General features: G+C 44.6%; 1 protein-coding gene across 5 annotated transcripts in view; it reads left to right on the top strand.

Moving 5' to 3' along the window:
- FAM72A (family with sequence similarity 72 member A) overlaps positions 1-10,863 on the top strand; it is a 30,100-nt gene extending 19,237 nt beyond the window's left edge. For all 5 annotated transcript variants that reach the window (XM_077295156.1, XM_077295155.1, XM_077295158.1 and 2 more), the window contains exon 5: positions 10,476-10,863. In XM_077295156.1, the coding sequence (XP_077151271.1) occupies positions 10,476-10,576 (101 nt within the window). In that variant the 3' untranslated portion in view covers positions 10,577-10,863. The remainder of the gene's footprint in view (positions 1-10,475) is intronic.
- The last annotated feature ends 11,049 nt before the right edge of the window (positions 10,864-21,912 follow it).

Here is a 21,912-nt window from a genome sequence, read left to right as displayed (position 1 = left end):
CAAACGTTTCTTGTAGCCATCTATAAGCTTCTTGCACTTCTCAGCTGGTATTTTCTCCCCTTTTCCTTTGCACTTTGTTCAAGCTCTTGAATGTTTGCATTGTTCTTTTTCTCAATGGCAGATTTCTGCCCACCCCAAAGATTTTCAATGCGATTGAGGTCAGGACTTGTTGCTGGCCATTTTAAAACAGTCCATTTTTTTTCAACCATTTAACCACATACTTTTGTATGTGTGCTTTGGGTTCTTGTCTTGCTGGAGGACCCATGATCTTCGACTCAAACCAAGTTTTCTTACGCTGGGTAGGACATTTTCGCTCTAAAACCTTTTGATAATTGTCTGATTTCATGATTTCTGTGATATGGTCAAGGCCTCTAGTACCAGATGCAGCAAAGCAACCCCACAGCATTATGGATTCTCCACCATGATTAACTGTTGGTAGGGTGTTCTTTTCCTCATAAACTTCATTGCGCCGTCTGTAAACAAACTGTTGCTTTGCATTGCCAAAAAATTTCTATTTTTGTTTTATCTGTCCACAGACCATTTTCCCAGAAGGATTGTGGTTTGTCAGGGTACTTTTTGGCAAAGATCAGTTGTTCCTTTTTATGTCTTTTCTTCAGCAGTAGTTTCATCCTTGGCCTTCGCCCATGAAGGTATGCTTGGTTTAGTGTGCGGCATATAGATATAGTACTTGTTGAAACCATGACCCCAGACTGTTCCAGGTTGGTATTCAGGTCTTTGGATGCTTGACGTGGTGTTTTTTTCCACCATTCGCACCAACCTTCGAAGACATCTCTTGTCAATTTTCCTCTTTCTCCCACGTCCAGGGAGGTTCTTTATAGTACCATGCTTGGCAAACTTCTCGCGAGACTACGGCACTATCTTCAATGGAGCACAGTAACCCGCTCCACTGCGCAGGCACCAGAATCCCAGCCCCGCAGTGTGAATACATCATAACACACTGTGGGGTGGGATCTGGGGCCTCCGCAACACGCAGGCGCGATAGCCTGATGTCAGTTCCTGGGCAGCACCCACTGCGCCTGCCCGAGAACTGTTGGCACAGCTCAGGCGCCGAGCATGTAACAGCTACACAGGAGGCGGTGCACAGACGCAGGAGGGGGATGATGGACGTCTGGGAGGCGGCTGAAACGGGGGAGATGCCATACCTCTGGGACTCAATACAGATATGGGGCGCAATTTATAAAAGTCAATATTTCAGTGTTGGTAGGGATCAGAAACATAAGAGTCACCTTCACAGAATGCAGCCTTAAGGTACCTTCACACTAAACAACTTTCCAACGAGAACGACAGCGATCCGTGACGTTGCAGCGTCCTGGATAGCGATCTCGTTGAGTTTGACACGCAGCAGCGATCTGGATCCCGCTGTGATATCGCTGGTCGGAGCTAGAAGTCCAGAACTTTATTTGGTCGCTAGATCGGTGTGTATTGTCGTGTTTGACAGCAAAAGCAACGATGTCAGCAATGTTTTTACATGGAGCTAACGACCTGTGAGAACGATAAGTGAGCATCGTTCTGGAGTTGCTGTGTTTGACGTCTCTACAGCGACCTAACAGCGACGCTCCTGCGATCTAGTTTAGGTCGGATCGTTGTCTATATCGCTGGAGCGTCGCTTAGTGTAACGGTACCTTTAGTGCTGCTGAAGGTGTCTCTTTTACTTAAAAACACACTGGGGAGGTGACAAGTTCCCTTTGTTTCAGATCACCAAACAAGTGTAAATATTAGACAAAGATAACACAAGCAAGCACAAATGCAGTTTTTAAATGAAGGTCTATGTTATTAAGGGAAAAAAAAATCCAAACCTACAGGGCCCTGTGTGAAAAAGTAATTGCCGCCCCCACCACTTAAAACATAAATTAACTGGTTTATCACATGTTTGGGAAGCTGAGTTCAAATGGATTGGCCACAAGCAGGCCTGATTACTGCCACGCCTGTTCTCAGTCAATCCACAGTATATGCAATAATTGTGAAACATCCAGGACACTCATTGAGCTTTGTTTTTGGAACTCACATAGAAGCGAATAGAGAAAGCCATATATGCATGGCCACCTCCCAATGCCCCGGGGTACAGAGCAGGATCAGTAATCTGTCCTGAGAGTGGCACATGTCACAAAGTCTCATCTCCTTAAGACATTTATGACCTTTGCAATGGATATGCCATAAATATAGATAGATAGATAGACTCCAATATTTTATTTGATGTACAATTGACTCCAGAAAACTAAAAACACAAGAGCTGGCTCAGTGGCTACTATGCTTAGATCAATAAAATGATATCCAGCTCATCAAACCATATCCGACTGATGATCCACCACCAAGGTTTTTTCATTCCGTTACTGAGAACATTTTTTTTTTCTTTAACTGGCTATCCTGGCACTAAACTTTCCTTTTTTCTTGTAATACTTATTCATTCTTGCATTGTTATGCAGACAAGCCTGCCCGCATAGATTAAGTCACAGCGAGCCCCTTCTTAATGCCAGTACCCACATTATTCTGGCTCAGTAAGCTGACTGCTGAAGACGCCATTGTTTTCTACATAGTGATGTTCCATTACAGGTGTTTACTGACGATAAAGCACGACTTGCATGCTTGTGATCAGTGCAAGGCAGCGCTGCCAAGTTACACATGTTTAGCATTCCCCGGGACACTATTTGGCAGATATCATTGAAATTTGTGCAGAGAAACAAGGATTAAGTCAACATCACACAATGCCCTTTCATATTTAACTGTTTCTATTGCTGTTATGGTTCTTTTGACCGTAGGGAAGATATCGCCTTATTGACCTATACACAGAGGAGAACGTGGCAATGCAGGCTGAATGTGTACTTTACTGCAACCCTAGTAAAATGCTGGCGTGTTGACAGAATGATTTATGATTATATCGACAAGAGAGCAGGGAATATTCATGAACCATTGGGGGATGCTGTGTACATTAAATTACCTTTTAAAATCGTGACTCTGTATTTGAACCCTTTAGGCCAGATTAGCCATTGTTGGGACAGAATGAAATAGTTTTGGCTATATTGTCATCGTTAGTCATTTGCATAGACATTCGTATTTGTGGCGGTCTCCCGCACGCGGGCCGCCTTTTGTAGTCGGAATTTCACTTGCATGGTTTGCTTTCACTAGAAAATAATGCCACCTCCAGGATGGTATACATATTACAACATAGTGCAGTGTTTAAAATTGAAATGTTCTTTATTTTTTATTTAGTTCTTTATATTTAAAAATTGCTGGATTTGTTATATTGATATAATCATATTTTGAGACGTAAAGATAACCTGTCAGAAACATTTAACCCCCCAACCATTAATATGATTGTGTAGCCCTTTAAAAGATAAGCCAGTTGATTCCTTTGTGACTTTAATGCAGTTCTAGTAGTCTGATGGTGCACTTCTAGCGCCTCTGCCTAGTGCTGTATTCCCTGCCTAGTAGCACTCTCCCCTGGCTAATTGACAGGTCATTTGCTCTGGTACACGGCCACTGATCTGTCAATCAAACCGAGGATGATGCAGCTAGATAGGGAATACAGCATGATGCTGAGAAGCGAGGAGTGCACCATCACGGCCCAGTGCACTTCCAGACACATCTTCACTGTTGGAACAGCACTTTGGGGTCATAAAGGTATTGACTATCTTATCTCTGAAAGGGCTACACAGTCATGTAAGTGATTTGGGGGGTTTAAGTTTCTAACAGGTTACCCCTTAAATTTTGCTTTGCGAAAGCTACAGTACAAACTATATAGGATACATCTCCATCTCATAATCAGTATGGAATAATGAGTGGGTGATGATTGAATATGTCATTAGTCTTAAAACAGCAACGGTGGAGACATTAGGCCAAGTTATAGTCAAGCTTTTATTGAAGCATTTAGAAGAAAAATCCAGAAAATTACATAGAAGTACTGAACAAAAGACAGTGAAAGTGATAAAATGTATAGAAGAAAATAGCTATCGTCCAAACCTGGCAGTGTAGGTGGGACTGGCCAACTCTCTCCGATAATATCAGGGTAGGTAAGCATTAGGCATTTAGAATGGGGAATTTCTTCTCTCTCAAGATGAGCTGCTGCCAGAGGTGTTTGACAGTAGCTTACTTCTCTATTGAAAACACATGAATGCTGAGCATTTTTGTATATGGGGGAGTCTAGAGAGATACCGGATGACGAATGTTGGGACAAAAGCGATTGGTCAGTTTCCATTACTAGCAAAAATAGTTGTCACGGATGTGTCAGAGGCTGCAGACAGTCGCACTGCATCTAGCTGCAGAAGGTCTCAGCAGTTGGCTTTGTAGACTCCTTCTGACTTTAGGACCCAGTGGTAACCTCCCCTGGCTCTAGTTGACACAACAGGACCAAGGTGTATATAACTCCCAGCTTGCTGTTGGACGTTGCGGTTGATTTTTCTATTTCCTTTTCCCTGTTGAGGCTTGGAGCCATAGCAGTCGGCTATCTTCCTTCTTGGTGTTGCTGGATGACGTCTGTGTTTATCTTTGAGCCTATTCAAGCTAAGTGTTCCCCTTGTTTGTGTATCCCAACTGTATTTAGTGGTAGTCGGGATTGACTAGAACCTTCCTGTCCTCCCCTATGCAGGCTTATCGCCAGAGTCAGGCAGGGATTAGGTATCCTGCCTGGCGATACTTGCGGAACCTATATAGGGACGATAGGGCAGACAGGGTGACGTTAGATCTGCCTAGGGGTCTCCACTCCTCCCTTCTCTAGTGTTTGGTTCCCTTTCCCTTATCCCATTGTGTTGCACTTAGCCTTTCCTAGACTGTGCGTGACAATTGTGCTGTCTACTGAGAAACCATGATGGACTTTTTGTGGCATCTTAGTCAGCCAGGATTCTCCTGTATCTGTTCATTAACAGAACCAGTTGTGCTCTCTTGGCAGTACTGAAAGAATGGACATCAGTTTGTAGTATTAAATGAGCCAGATGAGGGATGTTGGCAGAGTTTGGCTTAGTTTAGAGCAGGGGTCTCAAACACGCGTCCCCCAGGCCGCATGCGGCCCCTGTGGCAGGCATCTGCGGCCTGCGGTGCACGCTAGAAGAGAGGAGGCGGCACAGAGCTCTGGGAGTTTCGCAGCTGCTGGAGAGCCGCCCACAATGCATGACTCGTCGCCATAGATACGCAGAGTGACTTGCGACCGTCCAGTGCCCGGAGAAGGACCCGCGCGTCGCCAAGCAGGAAGTGTGCAGCACCTGTGATGGTGAAAGTGAATGAGTCTTCTTTCCTGGAGGCTGGAGCAGAGCATTTCGGGGGGATGCAGAGCCTGGCTGGGAGGACAAGGTATGGCTGTTATATACTACGTGGGCTGTGTTATACACTACTTGGGCTGTGTTATATACTACGAGAGCTGTTATATACTACATGGGCTGTTATATACTACGTGGCTGTACAATATACTACTTGGGCTGTGTTATATACTACAAGGGCTGTTATAGTCTACTTGGCTGTGCAATATACTACGTGGGCTGTGTTATATACTACGTGGGCTGTTATATACTACGTGGGCTGTGTTATATACTACGAGGGCTGTGTTATATACTACGAGGGCTGTTGTATACTACGTGGGCTCTGTTATATACTACGTATGCTGTTATATTCTACGTGGCTGTGCAATATACTACGTGGGCTGTGTTATATACTACGTGGGCTGTGTTATACACTACGTGGGCTGTGTTATACACTACGTGGGCTGTGTTATATACTGCGAGGGCTGTTATATACTATGTGGGCTGTTATATACTACGTGGCTGTGCAATATACTACGTGGGCCGTGTTATATACTACAAGGGCTGTTATATTCTACTTGGCTGTGCAATATACTACGTGGGCTTTGTTATACACTACGTGGGCTGTGTTATATACTACGTGGGCTGTGTTATATACTACATGGGCTGTTATATACTACGTGGGCTCTATTATATACTACGTGTGCTGTTATATTCTACATGTTTGTGCAATATACTACGTGGGCTGTTATATACTACGTGGGCTGTGTTATAGACTACAAGGGCTGTTATATACTACGTGGGCTGTGTTATATACTATGTGGGCTGTTATATACTACGTGGCTGTGCAATATACTACGTGGGCTGTGTTATATACTACAAGGGCTGTTATATTCTACGTGGCTGTGCAATATACTATGTGGGCTGTGTTATATACTACAAGGGCTGTTATATACTACGTGTGCTGTTATATTCTACGTGGGCTGTGTTATATACTACGTGGGCTGTGTTATATACTACGTGGGCTGTGTTATATACTACGTGGGCTGTTATATACTATGTGGGCTGTTATATACTATGTGGGCTGTGTTATAGACTACAAGGGCTGTTATATACTACGTGGGCTGTGTTATATACTACGTGTGCTGTGTTATATTCTACGTGGCTGTGCAATACACTACGTGGGTTGTTATATACTACGTGGGCTGTGTTATATACAGTACAGACCAAAAGTTTGGACACACCTTCTCATTTAACGATTTTTCTGTATGTTCATGAAAATTGTACATTCACACTGAAGGCATCAAAACTATGAATTAACACACATGGAATTATATACTTAATTTCAGTTGTTTCACACTTTTGTGTTATGTCTTATATTCTAGGTTCTTCAAAGTAGCCACCTTTTGCTTTGATGACTGCTTTGCACACTCTTGGCATTCTCTTGATGAGCTTCAAGAGGTAGTCACCGGGAATGGTCTTCCAACAATCTTGAAGGAGTTCCCAGAGATGCTTAGCACTTGTTGGCCCTTTCGCCTTCACTCTGCGGTCCAGCTCACCCCAAACCATCTTGATTGGGTTCAGGTCTGGTGACTGTGGAGGCCAGGTCATCTGGTATAGCACCCCATCAATCTCCTTCTTGGTCAAATAGCCCTTACACAGCCTGGAGGTGTGTTTGGGGTCATTGTCCTGTTGAAAAATAAATGATGGTCCAACTAAACGCAAACCGGATGGAATAGCATGCAGCTGCAAGATGCTGTGGTAGCCATGCTGGCTCAGTATGACTTCAATTTTGAATAAATCCCCAACAGTGTCACCAGCAAAGCACCATCACACCTCCTCCATGCTTCATGGTGGGAACCAGGCATGTAGAGTCCATCCGTTCACCTTTTCTGCGTCGCACAAAGACACTGTGGTTGTAACCAGAGATCTAAAATTTGGACTCATCAGACCAAAGCACAGATTTCCAGCAGCTATTTTACCATGAAGGCCTGCTGCACAAAGTCTCCTCTTAACAGTTGTTGTAGAGATGTGTCTGCTGCTAGAACTCTGTGTGGCATTGACCTGGTCTCTAATCTGAGCTGCTGTTAACCTGCGATTTCTGAGGCTGGTGACTCGGATAAACTTATCCTCAGAAGCAGAGGTGACTCTTGGTCTTCCTTTCCTGGGGCGGTCCTCATGTGAGCTATTTTCTTTGTAGCGCTTGATGGTTTTTGCCACTGAACTTGGAGACACTTTCAAAGGTTTCCCAATTTTTCAGACTGACTGACCTTCATTTCTTAAAGTAATGATGGCCACTCGTTTTTTTTTACTTAGCTGCTTTTTTCTTGCCATAATACAAATTCTAATAGTGTATTCAGTAGGGCTATCGACTGTGTATCCACTAGACTTCTGCACAACACAACTGATGGTTCCAACCCCATTTATAAGGCAAGAAATCCCACTTATTAAACCTGACAGGGCACACCTGTGAAGTGAAAACCATTCCCGGTGACTACCTCTTGAAGCTCATCAAGAGAATGCCAAGAGTGTGCAAAGCAGTCATCAAAGCCAAAGGTGGCTACCTAGAATATAAGACATAATTTCAGTTGTTTCACATTTTTTGTTAAGTATGTTATAATTCCACATGTGTTAATTCATATTTTTGACAGAAACATCTTTAAATGAGAAGGTGTGTCCAAACTTTTGGTCTGTACTGTACTACTGCGGCCCACCAGCTTACATTTTTTTTTATGTGCGGCCCATTTACTCTGCCGAGTTTGAGACCCCTGGTTTAGAGGTACACAGTTTTAACCTGTATGTCACAGAAGTTATTGACCTTCATAGTACTGTATAATAAAATGAATAATAATATTTATATAGCTCCACTATATTCCATGACAATTTACAATACAGTGGGTGCATGTACAAACAATATCATTCATTACATTACAGAGTAACACCAAATCAAACATGAGGAGTGAGGGTCCTGCTCACAAGAACTTACAGTCTTTAAGAAAGTAGGGGAGACCCAATACGTAAAAAGTGTTTGTATTGTATGACTGTCATGTCGGACGCTATTCACACTGGGGCGTCCGACAGACAGGGGTAATTCCGCATTCGTCCACTATGCGCTCAGTGGCGCCGGCTAGATTTCATCTAGGTTGTCCGGGGTTAATCTGGCTGGTACTCGGATTGGAGGCTGGGTCTCGCCCACTGCCTTTAAATAGTTCTGCTGAACTTTGGGCGTCGCCGATTATAGCTTGTGTCTTGTGCCTGGTGATCTCGGTCTGGAGTGGTGGTCTAGGAGAAGAAATATCGTATCTGGTGGTGTATTATCCTTCGTCATATTTCTCCTTCCTATATTTGTATTTGTTTTGCCCTGTGCACATTATAGTGTTTTCCTGTGTGTCTGCGGCGTGGTGCATTTTTAGTTTTCCCTGTCTGTGCTTTCTGTAGGGGTTGGTGTGAGGTTTTATCACTGGGTGGCGGGTGGAGGTTTCAGCTTAGTACTGAAACAGGACTCAGGGTCAGGCCTGGCGGCCCAGACATGCACACCTTCAGTGCAAACTCTGGGAGAGGGACAGACAGGGTTTCCCTAGTCTGAGGGATATTGCAGTGGCCCGGGTAATCAGCTGTAGTATACCCAGTACCCCCGTGACAATGACTCAACGATCTTTTGTAAAAAAAAACAAAAACGTTATACCGTATTTTCCGGCGTATAAGACGACTGGGCGTATAAGACGACCCCCCAACTTTACCAGTTAAAATATAAAATCTTCTTAAAAGTCGGGGGTCTTCTTATACACCCTATGTCGTCTTATAGGGCCGGTGAATATGTGCCTTTTGGGGGGGGGAGGGAGTGATCCTGATGACGAGGGGGCGTCTCACAGGAAAGTGAGTATCCCCCATTACCTTATCGTAGCGGTGCAGCGTGGGGGTCTCAGTGCTGGGAGTGGCGGCGGCGGCTGCTGTGCTCTGGTGCGGCGGCTGCTGTGCTCTGGTGCGGCGGCTCCTCTTCTGTGTGGGGCCTCTGTGCTGTGGGGTGGCGGTGGCGGCGGCATATCTTTATCCAGTTGGGGCTCCTCCGGCATCTCCTTAGCCCTGGAGGCACCGCCGCAACTCCATCGGTGCAATGCAGCGGCCATTTTCCCGGAGGCAGCTCAATAGGTGCGATGCGGTGGCCTCCGGGAAAATGGCTGCTGCTCAGATTCAGATCTCGTCCCGAAATCTCGGGACACGAGATCTGAATCTGAGCAGCGGCCATTTTCCCGGAGGCCACCACATTGCACCGATGGAGTTGCGGCGGGGCCTCCAGGGCTAAGGAGATGCCGGAGGAGCCCCAACTGGATAAAGATACGCCGCTGCCGCCGCCACCCCACAGCACAGAGGCCCCACACAGAAGAGGAGCCGCCGCACCAGAACACAGCCGCTCCCAGCACTGACACCCCCACGCTGCACCGCTAGGATAAGGTAATGGGGATTACTCACTTTCCTGTGAGAAGCCCCTTCGTCATCAGGATCACTCCCCCTCCCCACCCACCATATACACCGGCGTACAAGACGATTCCCGGCGTATAAGACGACCCCCGACTTTTAAGAAGATTTTCGGGGGTTAAAAAGTCGTCTTATACGCCGGAAAATACGGTACTTGTAAAGCTGCATGAGTAGATCACTGGCTGGTATCTATATGTACAAATGTGCTATTAAGTTCCATGGAGGTTAGGTGAGGCTGTTGAAAGAAGTGACCAAGTTCTCTGGTGAAATGTAGGAAGGAAGAAAAGTTAGATCTGTTATATCATAAGTCTGCCTAAAAAATACCTGTAGACAATGGGATTTAACATGTTTGTCTGGGGTAATGCGTTCCAGAGAGCTGGTGCAGCACTAGAAAAGTCTTGGAAAAGGGAGATTGCAGTTTGGATTATGGAGAATTTTAGTTTTAGATCATTGATGGTAGACAGATGAGAGATTTAGGACCGTGGAGCATTATGAACCTTGTAGGTGAGAGTAATACGTTTATATTTTCTTTTGTATTTACTAGGCCTCATGGACAATATACTTCTGGGCCCCCGCAGCTGTAAAATATCAATGTGCATAAATACTAAGTAATATATTTAAATAAAAAAAATACTGAAAAATGTCAGAAATGTGCAAACATAATACTATGAGCTGAATTTTACATATACTTTTACTTAATGAGTTTTAAGATTGTATAATGGACATTCACTTCTGGTTTGCTTATGTTTGCAGGAAAGCACATTCTGCTCTGGAAAGATCTACCAGACACTGATGAAAAACAGGATGGCCTATTATACCTGCATGAGAATGAACATGAGGTTTACCTTAGATGAAGTTGGATTTCTCTACAGAAGACTGTGATACTCCATATTTTTAATTCCTTTTATTTATATAACATGACCATATTTTGCAGCAGTTTACATTTCAACAATATTTACAAAACATAAAAAAATAAGGAAGAAAAGGAAGTGAATTTTTATGCCAGCAGTGTCTTATAAGCACCAATACAATGGAATTGGAGTTATTTCTACATAAGCAAAACTATGGCGAAAAAGTCAGGAGTCATTTTACATATACCATTTACTTTTTATTTTTAATTAAAATGCACCTCTCTTTCAGGTTTTATAGCTGGGCTAAAGTAATCTTTAAAAAATGCCTTTATGATGATGCAGTACATGCCTACTACAGACCTCTCTCTAGTGAAGAGTATGGATGTTGATCTCGGAATAACAGACTATTTTATATGTGGATATACACTGCTCAACAAATTAAAGGGAACGCTTAAACAACAGAATATAACTCAAAGTAAATCAAACTTCTGTGAAATCAAACTGTCCACATAGGAAGCAGCTCTGTTTGACAATCAGTTTCACATGCTGTTGTGCAAATGGAATAGACAACAGATGGAAATTATTGCCAATTATCAAGACACACTCAATAAAAGAGTGGTTCTTCAGGTGGGGACCACAGACCACATCTCAGTACCAATGCTTTCTTGCTGATGTTTTGGTCACTTTTGAATGTTGATTGTGCTTTCACACTCGTGGTAGCATGAGACGGACTCTACAACCCACACAAGTGGCTCAGGTAGTGCAGCCCATCCAGGATGGCACATCAAGGCGAGCTGTGGCAAGAAGGTTTGCTGTGTCTGTCAGCGTAGTGTCCAGAGGCTGGAGGCGCTACCGGGAGACGGGCCAGTACACCAGGAGACGTGGAGGGGGCCGTAGGAGGGCAACAACCCAGCAGCAGGACCACTACCTCAGCCTTTGTGCAAGGAGGAACAGAAGGAGCACTGCCAGAGCCTTGCAAAATGACCTCCAGCAGGCCACAAATGTGCATGTGTCTGCACAAATGGTTAGAAACTGACTCCATGAGGATGGCCTGAGTGCCCGACGTCCACAGATGGGGGTTGTGCTCACAGCCCAACACCATGCAGGACGCTTGGCATTTGCCACAGAACACCAGGATTGGCAAATTCGCCACTGGCGCCATGTGCTCTTCACAGATGAAAGCAGGTTCACACTGAGCACAGACGTGACAGAGTCTGGAGACGCCATGGAGAGCGATCTGTTGCCTGCAACATCCTTCAGCGTGACGAGTTTGGCAGTGGGTCAGTAATGGTGTGTGGTGGCATTTCTTTGGAGGGCCACACTGCCCTCCATGTGCTCGCCAGAGGTAGCCTGACTGCCATTAGGTACCAAGATGAGATCCTCAGACCCCTTGTGAGACCATATGCTGGTGCAATTGGCCCTGGTTTCCTCCTAATGCAGGACAATGCCAGACCTCATGTGGCTGGAGTGTGTCAGCAGTTCCTGCAAGATGAAGGCATTGAAGCTATGGACTGGCCCACCCGTTCCCCAGACCTGAATCCGATTGAACACATCTGGGACATCATGTCTCCCACCATCCACCAAAGTCCCATTGCACCACAGACTGTCCAGGAGTTGGCGGATGCTTTAGGCTATGTGCACACGATGCGGATTTGCTGCGGATCCGCAGCAGATTTTTCTGCGCAGAAACGCTGCAGATCCGCACTGTGATGTATAGTATAATGTTATTCAATGGGAATAAAAAAAAGCTGTGCAGATGGTGCAGAAAAATCAGTGCGGAATTGCTGCGGATTTCAAAGAAATGCATGTCACTTCTCTTGTGCGGATCTGCAGCGTTTCTGCACCCCTCCATGTTAAAATTCCGCAGTGGCAAAAACCTCAGAAAATCCGCAGCAATTCCGCACAAAATCCGCATAAAAACCGCGGCAAATCCACGGCTGTGGATTCTGCCAGGAGATGCGGATTTTGTGCAGAAAATTCTGCACCTCTTTTCTTACGTGTGCACATAGCCTTAGTTCAGGTCTGGGAGGAGATCCCTCTGGAGACCATCTGCCGCCTCATCAGGAGCATTGTAGGGAGGTCATACAGGTACTTGGAGACCACACACACTACTGAGCATCATTTCCTTGTCTTGAGGCATTTCCACTGAAGTTGGATCAGCCTGTAACTTCATTTTCCACTTTCATTTTGAGCATCATTCCAACTCCAGACCTCCGTGGGATATTAGTTGTGATTTACATTGATCATTTTTAGGTTTTATTGTTCTCAACACATTCCACTATGTAATGAATAAAGATTTACAACTGGAATATTTCATTCAGTGATATCTAGGAGGTGGGATTTTAGTGTTCCCTTCATTTTTTTGAGCAGTGTATTATTTAACATGTGAATATAGTTTCCTAAAATTGTTTACAAATTTTTTTTAGATTGTTTTATATGTCACAAGTGTTCTATATAGATCAGTAATTTGTTTGTGAAAGACTACTAATCTTACAATTGAGTGAAATATTTGGTTGAATAGTATACAATGATAGATTATTCTGGAAAAGGCTAAGTTCACATTTTGCATTTTTGCTGCATTTTTGTTCCTGCAAAGTTTAAGCTGCGTTTTATAATACTACCAAAAGCTATGAGATTTCAGAAATCTCATGCACACATTGTTTTTTTTTCCTTACTGATTTGGAAAACTGCTGCGTTTTTGCACAGCAGCCTGTCACTTCTTTCAGCGCTTTTGCAGCATTTGTCCACCCTTAAAAAGCAATGAGTAAGTGCAAAAACCTTAAGGGTACGTTCCCACGATCCAGAATAGCAGTGTTTTGGATGCAGCTCACCAGCGCCGTGTCCAAAACTCTGAGTTCTAGGTTACAAGCACAGTGGATGGGATTTATAGAAAATAACCTTAAAGGGAAGGTGCCATAAAAAATGTTTTTCAGCAATTGAAAAAATGTGAAGTATTAATGTTTTATTTTAAAAAAAAAAATATTATCATTTGTTTTTGATTAAGTAAAAACTGAAAAATAATTTTAAAAGGTTTGGTATTTCCACTTTTAAACCCTAGGGGGAGCTGCCCTGATTCATCAAGACTGGCGTGCTCCTCTGTGTGCCACACGAGAAATCTTAATCCAGTCCTTGACTATATTTTTTTTACATAGGGAATGCCACATCTCTTCATGAATTATATGAGCCTTTTCCGCATCCCATCCCAAAACAAGCAGAGCTAGGCTTGAAAACACCAAAATTCGCTAAATTTGTACACAACTCTGAATTGCAACAAAATTTAGCATCCTTTCAAAGCAATTTACTCCAGAATTCTGGCAAAATTGCTGTGGTGAATTGGGCCATAGACTTTAAAGAAGACAAGGCTCAGCACGTAAATGAAAAATCCAGTTGAAATAATCGTTATAGATTGAGGTAGGAAGATAACATTGGTGAAATCTGAAATCTTGGAACATAGACTAAAAAGGCTCTATTTAGTACTCAAACCCTTCATTTACAGATTTAGAGACTCCTCCAAATTAAAATTGCAATAGCAATTGCTGATCAATGACATCCCAGATGTGGCCAAGAACGCTGCATGCCTTGGTAGCACATGTAGGCCACGCAGGTTGTGTACAGCGGCATGAGCAACACTCGGCCTGGCATTGGGATACTTTTGAGAAATGGCCATACCAATTGGTCCACAAATGATCCATTCTGTATTGCAAGTGAAATTGGATTTTCCATACCAAGTCATAGGTATCACACAGTGTCTGCACAAACCATCAGAAGGTATTTGATGACAATAGGCTAGGAGACAAACGTCCAGCTTGATGATTTGTGTGTCCATTCAATGTAACATTACATTCCTTAGACAACCATTAACAACCTCGCTGATACATGTCAAAGCATGTAAGTTTGTGTATTTCTTAGCTTGGCACTCATACTCATTACAATTTAAATCAAGATGTTTTGTTTCCATTTTCTTGACCGTTACAGTACATATCACAGAGGCCTCATTAAGTCATCCAGTTTTTTCAATCACGAGAAAAACGGATTGATTATTTTGACTGAGTATGGTCACTAGGAAAAAAAAAAAGTTTCTCCGCCTTCACCTTTCTGACATTTCGAGAAAATCGGACCACACCTGGATGTCACCGAGTGCAGTCCGAATCTTTCATGGATCCGTTGACTTGCATTGCCTAGGATCACAATCAGATATGTCTTTGCGTTTTTCTGCATACTGAAAAATCGTGGACATGTGAATGGCCTCATAGACATGGAAATCACAGGTAGTGCTCATACGAGAATATCGGTTGTCTGAGTGAAGACTTGCATGTCTATTAATCCTGTGATTTCCATAATTCTACGACTTTTCCTTCTTGGTCTTGCAATTGCAATGTTGAGGAGTGTATATCTCACATAAAGAATGAACTAAACAAAGGGCTTATCCAATCAGTGACTTTTTGCATAGAATGTTTATGTAAAATACATGTCAAAAGGTCCATTTAGGGCCATTTAGGTTCTTAGTAAAGCCCATTCACAATAATTGTGCAGTCTAGACATGCCGCCAATCACTGGAAGAACAAGCGTTTTGGACTGCACAGAAGATCATCACTCAGTAGCACATAGTCCTATGTAAACAGGACTTGCGCTGCCAAGGTCAAAGGCAGCCTATGTGCACAGAATCATCTGTTACAAATCGTTCAGTGCGCATCTGAAGCGTGGTCTGTCTGTGTAAGACTGGAGACGAATGGGTTAAAATCTGCATTGGCAGAAGTTTAAAGATGAGCAGGAGATGGGAATAGTGGAAATGTGGTTATTAGTCAACTCAAAGTGACAGACTTCATCAGGACAAACCACTCTGCGCATCATGGCGAGGCCAATCATTTAAATACACCTTCCCCTCTGCCTGTTTCCCTCTATCTCCACCCTGCTCTGTTTCTATGAAGTCAGAACTGTCAATGAAGATGGAGGAACTGTGGAGATAGATGGAAAACAAGTAGGTGGGAAGGTGTACATAAATGATTGGCCCCGCCATGAAGCACCAAGCGGTGCTATTTAGTTTGAACAGTACTTCTGTGCTGACAGAGTCCCTTTAATGCTGACTAGGCTGTGGGGACAAATTTAGTGCAATAGTGCTCTATCCAGTATACCAATGTATAAAGGCAAAGCAGCAACTCCTCGCCTTGTATGGTTGTGAACAACAAAGTTTAAGTTCGAAACACATCGAGAATAAAACCACACTGGCACCTTTGTAGCACATATTGGACTTTTAGTGTGTAGCACAGACATGATCCACGACATTATCAGGTTGACTTTAATGAATGACACTAGCCTCTGTTGATTCTAGTCAACTTTTGAGACTATCACCCATTCTGTGTTCATGACATCTTATTACCCTAACTGAAAATGTATTTCTTCTTCTAGTACAAGTGATAACACATAATAATAATGTTTATTTATATAGCTGTTATGATCCTAGTGGTAGAGGATCTCAGAAGTTCCAGCTAAGTCCGCAAACACAAAGACCAGCTCATAGGGAGGTGGTAACTTGGCTGACCGTATATCTAATCCTAGCACAACAACTAGAAGTAGCCGGGGAACGTACCTACGTTGATTCTAGACGTCTCGCACCAGCCGGAGAACTAACTAACCCTTTCAGAGAAAATAAGACCTCACTTGCCTCAAGAGAAAGGACCCCAAAGTTATAATACAAGCCCCCAACAAATAATAACGGTGAGGTAAGAAGAAAAGACAAACGTAAGAATGAACTAGATTTAGCAAAGAGAGGCCCACTATTTAATAGCAGAAAATAGGAAGGAGACTTATACGGTCAGCAAAAACCCTACAAAAATATCCACGCTGAATATCCAAGAACCCCCGCACCGACTAACGGTGTGGGGGGAGAATATCAGCCCCCTAGAGCTTCCAGCAAAAATCAGGAATCACATTATGAACAAGCTGGAACAAAATAGAAGCAAAGCGAATAAACAAAAATAAGAAAGCAGGACTTAGCTTATCATGCAAAGAACAGGAGACCAGGAGTCAGGAGCAAACAGACATAGACTGACTACATCGATTCCAGGCACTAGACTGAGTTTCCAGGAAGTCTAAATAGGAACACCCAAGGCCTAACGAACCAGGTGGGTACCAACCTGGAGAAAGATGATCCAAGTGAAATACCGCTAGTGACCACAAGAGGGAGCCAAGAAATATAGTTCACAACAGTACCCCCCCTTTAAGGAGGGGTCACCGAACCCTCACCAAGACCACCAGGGCGATCAGGATGAGCAGCGTGAAAGGCACGCACCAAATCGGCCGCATGAACATCAGAGGCGACCACCCAGGAATTATCCTCCTGACCATAGCCCTTCCATTTGACCAGATACTGAAGCCTCCGTCTAGAGAGACGAGAATCCAAGATCTTCTCCACCACGTACTCCAACTCGCCCTCAACCAAGACCGGAGCCGGAGGGTCAACAGCAGGAACCACAGGCACAACGTACCGCCGTAACAAAGACCTATGGAACACATTGTGAATGGCAAATGACACCGGAAGATCCAAACGAAAAGACACCGGATTAAGGACTTCCAAAATTTTATAAGGACCAATAAAGCGAGGCTTAAACTTAGGAGAGGAAACCTTCAGAGGGACATACCGAGAAGATAACCAAACCAAATCCCCAACACGAAGTCGGGGACCCACACCGCGGCGGCGGTTGGCAAAACGCTGAGCCTTCTCCTGTGACAACTTCAAGTTGTCTACCACATGATTCCAAATCCGCTGCAACCTATCCACCACGGAATCCACCCCAGGACAGTCAGAAGGTTCAACATGACCCGAGGAAAAACGAGGATGAAAACCAGAGTTGCAGAAAAATGGCGAAACCAAAGTAGCGGAACTGGCCCGATTATTGAGGGCAAACTCAGCCAATGGCAAGAAGGTCACCCAATCATCCTGATCCGCAGAAACAAAACATCTCAAATAAGCCTCCAGCGTCTGATTGGTTCGCTCCGTTTGGCCATTAGTCTGAGGATGAAAGGCAGATGAAAACGACAAATCAATGCCCATCTTAGCACAAAAAGATCGCCAGAATCTGGACACAAACTGGGATCCTCTGTCAGACAGGATATTCTCAGGAATGCCATGCAAGCGAACCACATTCTGAAAGAACAAAGGAACCAGATCAGAAGAGGAAGGCAACTTAGGCAAGGGCACCAAATGGACCATCTTGGAAAAGCGATCACACACCACCCAGATGACAGACATACCTTGAGACACCGGAAGATCTGAAATGAAATCCATGGAAATGTGTGTCCAGGGCCTCTTCGGGACGGGCAAGGGCAAAAGCAACCCGCTGGCACGAGAACAGCAAGGCTTAGCCCGAGCACAAATCCCACAGGACTGCACAAAAGAACGCACATCCCGCGACAAGGAAGGCCACCAAAAGGACCTAGCCACCAAATCTCTGGTACCAAAAATCCCAGGATGCCCCGCCAACACTGAGGAATGAACCTCGGAGATAACTCTGCTGGTCCATTTATCAGGAACAAACAGTCTATCAGGTGGGCAAGGGTCAGGTCTACCAGCCTGAAATCTCTGCAACACACGACGCAAATCAGGAGAAATGGCCGACAAGATAACTCCCTCTTTAAGAATACCAGCCGGCTCTGAGACTCCCGGAGAGTCAGGCACAAAACTCCTAGAAAGAGCATCAGCCTTCAAATTCTTCGAACCAGGCAGGTACGAGACCACAAAGTCAAAACGGGAGAAAAACAACGACCAACGAGCCTGTCTAGGATTCAGGCGCTTAGCAGACTCAAGATACATCAAATTTTTGTGATCCGTCAAGACCACCACACGATGCCTAGCTCCCTCGAGCCAATGACGCCACTCCTCAAATGCCCACTTCATGGCCAACAACTCCCGATTACCAACATCATAGTTCCGCTCCGCAGGCGAAAATTTCCTAGAAAAAAAAGCACAAGGTCTCATCACAGAGCAACCAGAGCCTTTCTGCGACAAAACAGCCCCTGCACCGATCTCAGAAGCGTCCACTTCAACCTGAAAGGGAAGTGAGACATCAGGCTGGCACAAAACAGGCGCCAAAGTAAACCGGCGCTTCAGCTCCCGGAAAGCCTCCACAGTTGCCGGAGCCCAATTAGCCACATCAGAACCTTTCTTGGTCATATCCGTCAAAGGTTTAACAACGCTAGAGAAATTAGCAATAAAACGACGATAGAAATTAGCAAAACCCAAGAACTTCTGAAGACTCTTAACAGACGTGGGTTGAGTCCAATCATGAATAGCTCGGACCTTGACTGGGTCCATCTCTACTGTAGAAGGGGAGAAAATGAAACCCAGAAAGGAAACCTTCTGCACTCCAAAGAGACACTTTGAGCCCTTCACAAACAAAGCATTATCACGCAAAACCTGAAACACCATCCTGACCTGCTTTACATGAGAATCCCAATCATCAGAAAAAAACAGAATATCATCCAGATAAACAATCATAAATTTATCTAGATACTTCCGGAAGATGTCATGCATAAAAGACTGAAACACTGAAGGAGCATTAGAAAGCCCAAAAGGCATCACCAAGTACTCAAAATGACCTTCGGGCGTATTAAACGCAGTTTTCCATTCATCTCCCTGCTTAATGCGCACAAGGTTGTACGCACCACGAAGATCTATCTTGGTGAACCACTTGGCACCCTTAATCCGAGCAAACAAGTCCGACAATAGTGGCAAAGGATACTGAAATTTGACCGTGATTTTATTCAGAAGCCGATAGTCTATACAAGGTCTCAAAGACCCGTCTTTCTTGGCTACAAAAAAGAATCCCGCACCAAGAGGGGAAGAGGATGGACGAATATGTCCCTTCTCCAAAGACTCCTTTATATAAGAACGCATTGCGGCATGCTCAGGTACAGATAAATTAAATAATCGTCCCTTAGGAAATTTACTACCAGGAATCAAATCTATAGCGCAGTCACAGTCCCTATGAGGAGGAAGGGCACTGGACCTGGACTCACTGAATACATCCTGATAGTCCAACAAATACTCCGGAACTTCAGAAGGAGTAGAAGAAGCAATAGACACCGACGGGGAATCGCAATGAATTCCCTGACAACCCCAACTTGACACAGACATTGCCTTCCAATCCAAAACTGGATTATGGGTCTGTAACCATGGCAGACCTAAAACGACCAAATCATGCATTTTATGCAGAACAAGAAAACGAATCACCTCCCGATGTTCAGGAGTCATACACATGGTCACTTGTGTCCAATACTGCGGTTTATTCTCCGCCAATGGCGTAGCATCAATTCCTCTAAGAGGAATAGGATTTTTCAAAGGCTCCAGGACAAAACCACAGCGCTTGGCAAACGACAAGTCCATAAGACTCAGGGCAGCACCTGAACCCACAAATGCCATAACAGGGTAGGAAGACAATGAGCAAATTAGAGTTACAGACAAAATAAACTTAGGATGCAAATTACCAATGGCGACAGGACTAACCATCTTTGTTAGGCGTTTAGAGCATGCTGAGATAACATGTGTAGAATCACCACAGTAAAAACACAACCCATTCTGACGTCTATGATTTTGTCGTTCAGTTCTAGTCTGAATTCTATCACATAGCATTGAGTCAGGTGTCCGTTCAGGCAACACTGCCAGAGGATTAGCAGATTTACGCTCTCGCAAACGCCGATCTATCTGAATGGCCAGAGCCATAGAATCACTCAGACTTGTAGGAATGGGAAAACCCACCATCACATTCTTAATGGCTTCAGAAAGGCCATTTCTGAAATTTGCGGCCAGTGCACACTCATTCCATTGAGTCAGCACGGACCATTTCTGAAATTTTTGGCAATACACTTCAGCCTCATCTGTGGCCGAAACGTTGGCAGATACCCTGTATGACTGGTTGTTTTTCTGAATAAATTTACTCCGATTCCTTATGTTCTCGGATTAATTTTTCTATTACTTCACTTTTTCTGAGGACATTATCAGACTTGGACTGAGATCCCCTTGATCATTTTGAATTGGAAATTGGTATATGCAGCAGGAACTCAGAGCAGAGTAGCAGGATCACCACACAGGTTCACAGGAGCAGGTATATAGCCAGGGAGTCATCAGAGTCAGGAGCTGGATGCAAGGCAGAATACTCTAGCACAGACTGAAGGCTGGGGTGGAGTTTTATAGCAGGAAGACACAGTGCACATGAGACCAAAGACGCCATCTTGGAAAAGGGCAGTAATGCACAAAAGGTAATAAAAATTGTTCAGAGTCCTGACGCATTCCTCCCCTCGCTCTGCATACATTCCCCAAGCGCCATTGATACTGTTTGCATACATTTCCCCCTTGCTCTTCATACTGTGCCTACACCCATCCCCATCTCACAATACTGTGTCTGCACCCTCCCCATCTCACCATACTGTGTCTGCACCCACCCCATCACCCTCACTCCTTATACCATGTCCGCACCCATCTCCCTCACTCCTCATACTGTGTCTGCATTCATACAGTCTTCCCCTTGCTTCTTAAACGGTGTTCACATACACTCCCCCTCACTACTCATACTATGTTCACACCCATCCCCCATTCAAAATACTGTGTCTGCACCCATCCCTCGCTCTGCATACTATGCCTGCGTACATCCATCTCATGCTTTCTTTGTCCACAGCAATCCCCCACACACCACACTGTGTCTGCGCCCATCCTTCATACTGTTTCCTCATAAATGACCCCATATCCACTTGCTCCTCATACTGTCCTCAAATTTCTCCCGCTCCCCACATTGTTTCCGCACCCATCTCTTCCTTGCTCCATACTGTGTCATCAAATCTTCCCACTAAATCTTCGGTGTCTTCAGCTCCACTGGAGCACTCAACACAAATGTTGTTTACACCTCGGCGGCGCCAGTGAGTGTCGTAAGTAGTTTGATCATATGACCAGATCACGCTGCTGATATCGCCCTGATGCGGTGGTCAAGGCTTCAATTGTACTCACGAGCGACTGAAAGACACAAATACACTGGGAGCCAGCACGCTGCACCTTCTCTGAGCTGACTGTCAGCTTGACAGCCGGCTCAGAGACCATACGACTCCCATTTTGGGGGGTGGCAAAATGCAGCCACCGGAGAGACACCTCAGACCACCACATCTGGTAGCCTTTGAGCTCCCCTGCCTGCTGCGCCCATGGCAAATGCTCCGACTGCTCCCCCTAGATATGCCTTTACAGGACCCACTACCACCAACCATACTGGAGACCTTTGCCCTTTAGTGAAACCATGTGACTGCTGCAACTAATCACTTACCGATACAAATCACTATTCACCCAGCTTTCCCCATAC

Source organism: Ranitomeya variabilis, chromosome 3 (assembly GCF_051348905.1).
Source record: "Ranitomeya variabilis isolate aRanVar5 chromosome 3, aRanVar5.hap1, whole genome shotgun sequence".
Classification (NCBI taxonomy): domain Eukaryota; kingdom Metazoa; phylum Chordata; class Amphibia; order Anura; family Dendrobatidae; genus Ranitomeya; species Ranitomeya variabilis.
This window is presented reverse-complemented; position numbering and strand designations above follow the sequence as displayed.